The sequence below is a fragment of the Brachycentrus maculatus genome, unplaced genomic scaffold, assembly GCF_059751285.1.
Source record: "Brachycentrus maculatus isolate JH-2025_06_01 unplaced genomic scaffold, ASM5975128v1 h1tg000951l, whole genome shotgun sequence".
NCBI lineage: Eukaryota > Metazoa > Arthropoda > Insecta > Trichoptera > Brachycentridae > Brachycentrus > Brachycentrus maculatus.
The window spans coordinates 10,041-22,441 of NW_028281673.1; the positions used below are offsets into that span (position 1 = coordinate 10,041).

A 12,401-nucleotide genomic window follows, 5' to 3' on the forward strand; every position below is an offset into this window, starting at 1 on the left:
ATGTTATACAGACCTGAATGATGGAAGTTTAACTTCTGAAACATGTAGTCTATAATAAAACTCAAGTGGTAAAAAACGAAGTGTTTTCTTTAATCATTGTAACAAAATCATTATTAAATAATGCATTTCTCGTTCAACCCAAACCAATAATAGGTTATAAATACAGTGAAACCTCTATATATCGTTCCTTGAAAAATCGTTTTCCCGGATGTGTCGTTTATTTCTTCTACCCCAAATTAATTTCATACTAAAATAGATCGCATCGATCGTTTCTATCCACCGTTTTACCGCATTCATCGTTTAAATTATGCTACATATTTTATATAATTTGTTGTTTTTTTTTACATTCTTTTTAATTTTTTCAAATTGTAACATTCGACGATAATATTTCAACGTGTGGAACAGACTAACGAAAAGACTAGCTTGTGAGATGGATACAGCAGACGAAGTCAGAAGATCTTTGGGTTCTTTTTAACTGTGTATTTTTTTTTAATAAATACATTTATTTACATCTAAAACATGTATTCTTAAAATTTCAACCTACCAATGGTTATGCAGATTGGGAGGACGGTATTTTTATTCGATTGTATGTCCTTGTGTATTGACTTCTTTATCCCGCATTCATAGTTTATATATATTCATAGTTATTCATAGATAGAGGTTTCACTGTATATATATATATATATATATATATATATATATATATATATATATATATATATATATATATATATATATATATATATATATATATATATATATATATATATATATATATATATATATATATATATATATATATATATATATATATATATATATATATATATATATATATATATATATATATATATATATATATATATATATATATATATATATATATATATATATATATATATATATATATATATATATATATATATATATATATATATATATATATATATATATATATATATATATATATATATATATATATATATATATATATATATGTATATATATATATATATATATATATATATATATATATATATATATATATATATATATATATATATATATATATATATATATATATATATATATATATATATATATATATATATATATATATATATATATATATATATAATCAACAGTCAGGTTTGTTAGATTCAGCAGTCAGATTGAACAATTATCTTCTTCTTCAAACCCTTATCCGCACCCCGACGGTGCATAGGGTACTGCATCATATAAACGCAGTGTTATCTTGATACTTCACACATGAAAGAAAGGCGATCAGCCCTCTGCTTCAGGTACCAGTCCAGGGTAATATTGAATAAATATTAGAATGAAAAAATCGAGGTTTCACTGTATATAGTAACCTACAAATATGCAATTAAGTACAGAAAACTAGAAATAGTAATTACGAATGGAAGATACTCGTAGGTACAGAGTAGGAAATGTAAGTGATCCAAAAATAGATACAAGCCGAGCGTTTTAATTAAAAATTTGTGAAGTTGTAAAAACGAATGCCACAAGAGCTTTTTTCTACCCTGCATTGTGGAGAAAGTATTACAAAATTTTCATATTAAATTTTTATTTTTATTCTTAAATATCACTGCTTCATGAAATATATTATGACAAGTGTTTCGATGCATTGTACAACGTTATCAAACTCCGTTTTGAAGTTACAAATATTACAAACATCTACAAAGTAAATGCTGAGTTTATTTATCAAATTAATATAAAAAAATTATATTTTTTTTCTTTTAATACACCTATCATTGAACACTTCTTTAAACCCTTATCTGCACCCCAATGGTGCATAGGGCACTGCATATAAACGCAGTTTTATCTTGATCGTTAACACGTGAAGGAAAGGTGATCAGCCCTCCGCTTCAGATACCAGTATGATATTGAATAAATATTAGAGTGAAAAAATCAATTTTATTTATTTGACCCCCCCCTGGGAATCAAACCCGGGACCTCCAGAATGATAGTCGAGCGTGCTGACCATTACACTATGGAGGCGGACAACTACACTTATCAATTTTTTGATAATTTAAAAAAATCGACACTTGTAAAATGCCATTATACTCATTATACTCGACTAGTTTAGAAATAAACTAGTCGAGTATAATGAGTTATAAAATCTCATTATACTCGACTAGTTTAGAAAACAAACATATGTTTTCATCTACAGGTGAAAAGTAAAACAATAAGAAAAAGATGTAAAAATTTTTACCTGTATATGAAAACATCTGTTTTACATCTTTTTCTTTTTGTTTTACTTTTTACCTCTAGATGAAAACATCTGTTAGTTTTCGAAACTAGTCGTGTATAATGAATCAAAACTTATTAAGTGGTATTATACATTTTATTTATTGTTTCGGCATTAACTTTGTGGTAAGACATGTCACAATGATTAAAGAAAACACTTGTTTTATACCACTTGAGTTTTATTAAAGACTACTTGTTTCGGAAGTTAAAATACAGTTGAAATAAAGTTATTATACAGACCAGAATGATGGAAGTTTAACTTCTGAAACTGGTAGTCTTTAATAAAACTCAAGTAGTATAAAACAAGTGTTTTATTTAATCAATGGTAATATACAAGTGTTTTTTTTTTTTAATATTCAACATTTCATTCCACAAAGTTAATGCCGAATCTATAAACATAACAAATCTTTGTTGATATAATTTATTTAACTTTTTTTGGTGATACGAAATTCAAGTGGCAACGTCTCCAAATTCAATCCACTGCTTAAATGGATTGGAATAATTGAGTAGAATTGATTTTTTAATTGTTTTTTTTTATTCATATTATTTACAGACTGTCAAAAGCATTAATTGAAAGACGTTAAAATATATTTACGTTTCAATTCAATGTACGTCATATATACACTTATACACGCAAAACAAAAATATAATATGAACTGGCAGTGTATAAAGCCTAATGGGCGAAAGTGAAGCATAGAGTTGGCAAAAGAAGGATGAAAGTAGACTGAATGCAGTCAAAATGTGATCTCTCAGTGCAGCAAAATGATGTATGGGAGATTTTCAGATGGCGATATAAGGAAAGGGTGCAATAAAAAAACCTTAATTGTAATAACTATATTGTAAAGCCTATATTGTCCGCCTCCGTAGTGTAATGGTCAGCACGCTCGGCTACCGTTCTGGAGGTCCCGGGTTCGATTCCCAAGGGGGGTAAAATAAATATAAGTAATTTTTTCACTGTAATATTTATTCAATATTACCATGGACTGGTACCTGAAGTGGAGGGCTGATCACCTTTCCTTCATGTGTAAACGATCAAGATAACACTGCGTTTATATGACACAGTCCCCTATGTACCATTGGGGTGCGGTAAGGGATTTATTTTTATTTTTATTTAAACAGGTAAACGAAACAATTTACCTGTTCCAAAATATCATATTTACATACAACGATTTTACACCTAGAACTACCTCGATATAATGGACGAATTGGCAGGAGGGGGTGTAATCTATCGAGATAACACTGCGTTTATATGAAGCAGTGCCCTATGCACCATTGGGGTGCGGTAAGGGATATATTTTTATTTTTATTCAAACAGGTAAACGAAACAATTTACCTGTTCCAAAATATCATATTTACATACAACGATTTTACACCCAGAACCACATTCATCTTTTGAAAACCATGACATTGGATTCTTATATTAAAATCTTTATATTTTTCCACAAAATTAATGCCAAATCAATACATAACAAAAGATCAAACATTAATTTGATTGATTTTTACATCAATAATTACTTCTTTTATTCCGTTTTCCCCAAGGTATCATAAATCGTCATCTAGATTGAATATACGTTCTTAATAATAGCGAGGGCGAATGAAATACAGTAAAACCTGGATATAACGGACTAATTGGCAGGAGGGGGTGTCCGTTAAAGCTGAAAGTACGTTATATTAAAATAGGTTTAAAATAAATAAGAAAAAATTTCTTTTTGAAGTCTTGTCCGCCTCCGTAGTGTAATGGTCAGCACGCTCGGCTACCGTTCTGGAGGATCCGGGTTCGATTCCCAGGGGGGGTAAAATAAACATGAATGATTTTTCACTGTAATATTTATTTAATATTACCCTGGACTGGTACCTAAAGCGGAGGGCTGATCACCTTTCCTTCATGTGTAAACGATCAAAATAACACTGCGTTTATGTGACGCAGTGCCCTATGCACCATTGAGATGCGGATAAAGGGTTTTATATTATTTTATATTCTTTTTGAAAATATGAATACTGTATTTAGATGTATATATGCAATAAAAAACTCAAACAAAATTCTATTTATTGCCTTCAAAGACTCGTTGTTTAGTGACGTTGCTGTTTGATATCGACGCACTTGCTTTCGGTAATTCTGCTTTGAATAGGGAATCAAATTTTGTTCGCACTTTTGAAATTTTGAAATATAATTTGTGATTATCATGGGCCACTAAAAAATGTTAACATGCGTCTTGAATTTAAGCATGTATAATATTAACAGTACGTAGAAATTCGTTTGAAAATGCCATAACTAGGCGAAACAATTGTCACAAAATATTTTTTTTATGTGATATTTAACAATTAAGCAATTAAAACATTTTGAGTGTGTCTAACTACACAAATCTGTATTGTCTCCAATAAAACCAGCCTATGACAGTCGTCAGCCCCTTAAATGCCCAGACTTCTATATTCGTCTTCATCTTTGATGAGATGTCAAAAAATAATTAAGCAATAAGTAGATTTCAAAAAATCAGTGTTTGTGTTTGTATTAACAGTAAGTTTTTAAATGTTTGGGTAATATATACAAAATTAAACTTATTGGATTGAATTCTACTGTTATTGACATATTTATGATCAATGATTAAAGAAAACACTTGTTTTTTACCACTTGAGTTTTATTAAAGACTACATGTTTCAGAAGTTAAACTTCCATCATTCAGGTCTGTATAATAACGTATTAGTTATCAGTTATTATACAGACCTGAATGATGGAAGTTCAACTTCTGAAACATGTAGTCTTTAATAAAACTCAAGTGGTAAAAAACAAATGTTTTCTTTAATTATTGTAACATGTCTTACCACAAAGTTAATGCCGAAACAATAAATAAAATATTTATGATCATATTTTATATAAATAATATCACATAAGATCGTATGAATGTAAATAAAAGTGAAATTCAATCCAATAACATTGTTTAATTTTGAATATATATCCAAAAACATAAAATGTAATTTTACCAACTGTCTGCAATTACAATAATAAGTAAGTTACTTTTTTTTATATCAGAAATTCGTTAGTCCTTTATATTTAGGATCTACTGTATATTGATTAAATTCATTAGCCACCCTTTCTGGATATTCATCCCCTCAACAAATACTAATCAATCAACCCTTAAATAAGGTTGCGCTCCCGTTTCGGGGCCTAAAGGACAAATTTATGGTCCCTGCGGAGCGCCTGAGGTGAGATATTCTTATATTCGTGATTTACGACTCTGTCCGTGAGAGAAAATAATAATATCGGATAATATAGGCTGTAAATATATCTTAGAATGGGATACGTGCGTATGTTCGCTTATTTATTTATCCTCTTCTCTGCGCCTGGGGCGGCTGTAGACGTTCGCACACGTAAAACGTTAGAGGCCAGTCGCCTTGTACTTTAAAAATTGATTAATTTTAATAACAACGTTTTGAGTGTGTACAAATACTTGTTCAAAAATCTATATTAACTCTAATTAAAGGAGTTTTTTTCAGATTATTTTTGACAATCATCTTTCATTTCATCAATAGATCGGCTGTCCAAACTCAAAACACAGTAAGGGACATTTTTGAAGTACGTAGTCATTAGAAGTAAGTAGATTCTACTTCATTTATGCAATAATTTTAAATCAAACACAGATTTTTTGAGTCCACTAAGTTGTATTTTATTAACAAAAACACATTAAAAATTATATTGTGACAATTGTTTCGCCTTGTTAGGGCATTATCAAACGAATGTGAAGATCAAATAGACTACGGTCCTTATGTAGCTATGCAATTCTAAGTGACAGTTTTAAAACGTGCAGCAATAATTTATGGGAGACAACAGTAGCTAATGGGGGGTGTAGGTATCAGTGGCGGTACTTCCCTAGAAGCCCAAAATCCCGAAAACTCCAAATAAAAATGACTAAATCTAGACCAAATGATTAAAAATACATAATTAATGTGTGACTGTTTTTAAATTATCGTGCGCTTATATGTTTATTAAACACTACGCATGCCATTATATGGTGATGGTACTTATTGATAGTGGTTGATATCTGAGGAAGATATTTTATTATAGTGAACATTTTCTTTGTTTAAAGGTGATGGCTATACCTTACAAAAGTTACATGTATGCATATTTTTACAATGATTACAATACATTGTTTATATTTATAATACTTTCTGGGTGCTTACTATATACTGGGAATGATATGAGGCGAAGAAATTATAGGTACATAGTGTATTCACGAATGTGAAAAATAGTAGGTTTGCCTTACTGGTAAACCCTAGGCACGCCACTGGTAGGTATGTACCCTTATATTTATTTTCTGGGAATTAAAACATAAATTAAAATGGAGTTTTAGAAATTAAACGCCAAATCAATAAATAATAGATTCTACCTCGTCCAAAAATGCAAAAAAATGTTTTTCAAAAAAAATAATTTTTTATTTACCTTGCTTATTTTATACAAGGTTTATTGATCATTACGTGGATTTTTGTTTCTTCTAGCTAGGAGCATGTTTAAATTCAATCTATGTTGGAAACAGGAAGGATAATCTAGTGTGAGCTAATCAGAAACTTGTCAGTATTAGCTCATTGCTGGGAGGAAACCACGTTGCACTCCTCAGGAGAAGCCGGACTGCTGACTGTCGTCAACAGGCCTTCCGTTCCACTAGAAGAAGGTGCGGCATTTTGTGTCCTAGCTTGGTTTATGGTAGCAATGTCCTTTTAATATTTTTATCATGCATGATGCCACCTCTCGTGAGATTACCTTATGAACTATCACGGATCCGATGTCGGATAGGTCCTCACCCAGGCTCCTGCAACGCGCCTCTAGCTGTTGTCTTTGAATACTGAAAAGGGGGCAAAGCATGAACAGGTGAGAGACATCTTGAGGTGTCTCATCATCACATGTACAGCTGTCGATCTTGGAGAGCTTTAAAAGATGCAGGTAGGTCATGAACCCACCTGTAAGGATTTGTGTAAGCTCAAAGCCATGTTTCTGCAATCTCCTGAAACAAAGGCCTTCCACTCCACTAGAAGAGGGCTCTGCGGTGTATCCTAGCTTGGTATATGGTACCAATATCCTGTACTAGTTTTATCATGTATGTAACTAGCTGGGATCTCATGTCAAATGAGAGTGTTAAAACATCGAGTAACATATTTTTTTAACAAGATTTATTTTTAACCTAACCTAACCCATCCTAGATACCTCTACGCGATAAGTTTTGGCTATCCGTCACTTGAAAACGAATAAATTTCTACTTATTTTCTGAAAAAAAAGACTGTCCTACTTTTGAAACTCGCGATAAATCACAAAAAATGTCTGTGCGTGTCTCAAAATGCGACATGCGATGCTTGGAAGGTGAATCAGCCATTTATGGATTTTTTAAAAAAAGGTTATCGACTCTAAAAATGTGTGAAAGTGGTGTTCATTGAGGGTTATAACGTCATTAAATTTTGAATAAGGTAATATCATTTTAGATTAACTATTTATTTATTTAAACTTCATGTACAGAAAAGAAATAAGTACATTGACAGGCTTATTGCTAAAAAGCAATATCTTCTTCCAAACCAAAAACAGACTAGTGATATTGGTCAAAATGCTTGAAACCACATATAGCGGTTTGCAATCGGAGGGTAGATAGGGATAAGGAAGGCAAAGAAAAAACGGAGTTTAGGGAAGGAGGTTGAGGGAAAAACTAAGGGATGAGATTTGATGGACAGTTAGGATTTTAATGATAGAAAGTGATGTCTCAGACGTTTTTACAGAGAAGGTGCAAAGTTTTTAGAGAAGGAGAGGTAATTCATTCCATAGTCTGAAATATACTAAAAATAGCACTAAAAACACTTTTGTCCATCTCTTTAGTGTAGTGGCTACAGCACTAGGCTACCATGCTGGAGTCTCGGGCTTGCTGAGTTCCTATTCAAAGCAAGAATTACCACGATTATTGCCAACCTTCAGCGTGGATCAACGCGACAGTAAACCCTCCTATAAGGTACAAGGTTTTCCCCTTTAACATTTGATCTCCATTGCGCGTTTCCGTCTTCCTCATCACCAGTGTTCCAGTACCATAAGTCGTTGCAGATAGTTTAAGCATATACTAGTTTGACTGTCATATCACTCACTCCTTTCAAGAACGTCGTGCATGTTTTCGGAATGCCCAGAAAATGTATTATATCCCAGCAAAAGAGGCATATTTTTAACTTAATATTTACCCGCTACAGTGCTGTTTTTACATTTTGAAGAAAAGGTATTGTTTAATTATTTTATTAAATATACTAAATATTTTGCAAACGGAGAAAAAAACATTCAGGTTTTACCTAAAAAGATCTGTTGCACAGTAACAAGTTCAATAAGTGGCTTGATATTTATTTTTAATATATTTTTAAACTTTTAAAACGAATCTGAAAAATCGATATTTATAAATGTATAGAAATTGTATCAAATTGTATTAAAAAATATAAGGGCAATATATTAAATAAAAAATAATAACAAAAAAAACAGTTTTTCAATTTGTGGCTTGATGTTAATTTTTAATCCATTCTATTATATTTTTTATCTATTAAAACGATCTCCTGAAAAATATTTTTTTTTGATATTTGACGTTGTTGAAAGGAGTGAGCGATATGTGAAGCTTGACCAAATTTGAGAGTGAATATTTCACAGCTCCCAAATGGATAGGTTTTTACAAGTGTAATCCTTCTCAAATGTTGTCGTTTAAATATTACATTGTTAGTAGGACGAATTGTCGTAATGGATTGGCGCCATAAATTCAACCCGTGACAAATGACTTATTTAAATTCTATCAAATTCATAGACGGAGAGAAATGGCGTTTTCGCGAATTTGCGTGGACCTTGAAATTTTACGATATAACTATATCGCTCACTCCTTTCAACAGCGTTATATATAAAAAAAACTTTTTTTTTTTTGACATCTCATCAAAGATGAAGAAGAATATGGAAGTCTGGGCATTTACGGGGCTGACGACCGTCATAGGCTGGTTTAAGTGATCACTTTACACACGTGTAACATTCACCAATTCTACCCAATGTTTTTTTTTAATTATATTACTTTTAATTCTTCTCCGTCTTAATCCTCATTGCTGAGGGTTGTGACCCTTGCAGAAGCAATGACTCTTCTCCAGTTATCCCTTGACTGCGCTGCACGTAGCGCTCCAACCACTGAGGTGCTTGCTGCTGCCTTAATTTGATCGGTCCATCGTGTGGGGGATCTTCCTCTCCCTCTCTTTCCCTCCAGGCTACCGATCACAACTAGTCATTCCAGGCTATCCTCGTTGCCACGCGCAACGTGTCCTAAGAACTGGAGAATCCGTCGGGTACAGATATAATTATAATATTTTTGTTATATTCTGTTAGTTTTCCAAAAAAATAATTAAAAAATGATATCCAAGTAGAGTATATTATGTTCACAAACCAAGGGTTTGTGAACATAATATATTTGTACTCACTCAATATATTGTAGATGGAGCTTTGAAAGCTTTGTTTCTCCTAAAGCTCTTTGCAATTGAGCTTCGCTTTAGGACCAACTAACTACAGCCTCTTTAACTCACCCTCACAAAGAGACCCACCCTACACCAAGTCGCTTTGTAGTTTTAACTGTGGATTTCTCAAGAGAAGATGAAGTTTGTATCATTAATATTCCTCAGAGGACTAAATATATACATTTGTGTATATCATATTATTTTTTTACATCTCAATAAAGATGAAGAAGTATATGGAGGTCTGGGCATTTACGGGGCTTACGATTATACAAATAAAAATGAAAGATTTCTTAACTTTTTTCCGCAGATACTTTGTGGCACATTTTATAATATCTTTATAAAATTAATTAACTTTGTTTTCACCACTTTTTTAAAAATAATACAATTCAACCTACCGGTTTCGATAATACCTTGTCATCATCAGGGTTTATTTTAAATTAAAAAAAACATTAAAAACATTAAAATACTCTCACCGAAAACTTTCACACACTCATATTATTTATTTATTCGGCATTAACTTTGTGGAATGACATGATTATTTTAATTAAATTAAACACTTGAATAATTCACTGAATTGAGTTTTATTTTTATTTACGACTAGTTTCGAAAACGACAATTGTTTTCATCTTCTGGTACAAATTTAATTTGTACCAGAAGATGAAAACAATTGTCGTTTTCGAAATTAGTCGCTAATAAAAATAAAACTCCATTCAGTGGATTATTCAAATGTTTAATTTAATTAAAATTTCACACACTCTATAAATTTACATACATATAAAATACATTTAGAATTTTAATTATTAATTAATATTATAAAGATAAAAATGAAAGAGTTTTGACGCTTTTATCTCACTATAGATATCTTTAGCGTAATTCTAGATATCTCAACGGAGGTAAGAGGTCAAAATAAAATATGGAACAAAGGCAAAAGAAAGGAACGGGAATATAAGCAAGAGTTAATGCTATGAAAATTATAAAATAATAATTATTTTGTATGTTAGGTTAAAAAAGATAAAAATAAAAACAAAAAAACGTATGTACATACATACAATATAAAGAACTCCACCGACAACACACACACCTTGTGTGTCTTGTCGGTGGAGTTCCTTGTACATATTAGTATATAGTTCTTTCGCTTGGTATATATTTATTATGTTAACAAATATATTAATTATAATTTATAGACATCTCATCAAAGATGAAGAAGAATATGGAAGTCTGCGCATTTACGGGGCTGACGACCGTAATAGGCTGGTTTAAGTGATCACTTTACACACGTGTAACATTCACCAATTCTACCCATTATCGGCAACCACACTACTCAAATTCTTGTACGTTCGATATATATATATGAACCAATTTAGAAACCTTGTTCTTGAATCACTAGAACTTCACAAGAGACATCTATTGGTGAGATGTAAAGAAGCTTTTTACTAAGCAGAAACTCTAATATTAGTATGTGAGGTCCGAATCCTGGATTATAATCACACACATGAGAAACGCCAGAAAATACCATTTTCATTTTTTTTTATTTAAGCTTATAATTTGACCACATAATTTATTTACAACATTTTGAGTGTGTCTTAATACTTGTTCACAAAATCTGGATTATCTCCAATTACAGGAGTCCTGTAATTGAAGATAATCTAGATTTTGTGAACAATTATTAGGACACACTCAAAATATATTAATTATGTTTATAATTTTTAAATGAATGTATATAGTATATGTATTTATATGTATGTATGTATGTACAAACATAAATATATATATTTTTTTAATATAAAGTTTGCAAAAATTGTTTTAAAAAGTCGTATATACCAAGGGAAAGCTCAAATTAAAATCTTGACAAAATGATGAATACTTGATATTAAAATAAATTTAGAATTTCGTTTTATATTTTCAACCCTTCCGTGTCATAAATCTTTGAATGAATGAAGTTAATATTCGTGTAAATTTATGCTAAAACTCAAACCAAAATCCATCCCCTAATGAAGTTTAGGGTGTAAACTACCCTAGGACGCAAGTAATAATGTTGTTTCTGATGATTTACGATATTTTTCCACAATGACAGTGTTTATCCCAAGTTTCGGGAAATTTTCACCAGTTGTTTTTAAAGAAACGAAGCCTTCTAAACGACATTTTTTTGATTTAGTGCGTGATTATACTATATCCCATAGAGGCATTGGAGGGTGCTGTTAAATTCAGGGAAATTCTGAAAACCTTTTAATGTTTACGACATTTTGAGTATCCAAATATTTGTTTAAAATTTTTAATATATTTATTACTGGAAAAAAACGTTTTTGTGTTAAACAATGTAATCACTTATTATTTATCAACTAGTTGTATCCAACTTTACATTTCTGTGACCCGGTCGGTCAAATAGAAAAGAAAGAAAAGAGATATCACACATTTCTAACATGTTCAAAATCAAAAAATATTATAAATCTAAGAAAAAGAAATCTTTTAAAAATGCTAAATATCCCATGAGCAACCCATTCCGTGTGTTACTGTAATATTAAATAGTTGGCTCTGCCATCACGGTAGTATTTTTATACCCTGTCTTACCTGTTATATGGTGAATATATCACGTTGCATTTGAATTCGTGTATTCAAATGCAACGTTGTGTCAAAATTTCAAAGCA

General features: G+C 30.9%; 1 protein-coding gene across 1 annotated transcript in view; it reads left to right on the forward strand.

Moving 5' to 3' along the window:
- Positions 1–7,121: 7,121 nt before the first annotated feature.
- Positions 7,122–12,401, forward strand: part of LOC148299783 (uncharacterized) — a 70,599-nt gene continuing 65,319 nt past the window's right edge. Inside the window, exons 1-2 of the mRNA XM_088275685.1 lie at positions 7,122–7,129; positions 8,120–8,232. Coding sequence (XP_088131811.1) covers positions 7,122–7,129; positions 8,120–8,232 — 121 coding nt within the window. The remainder of the gene's footprint in view (positions 7,130–8,119; positions 8,233–12,401) is intronic.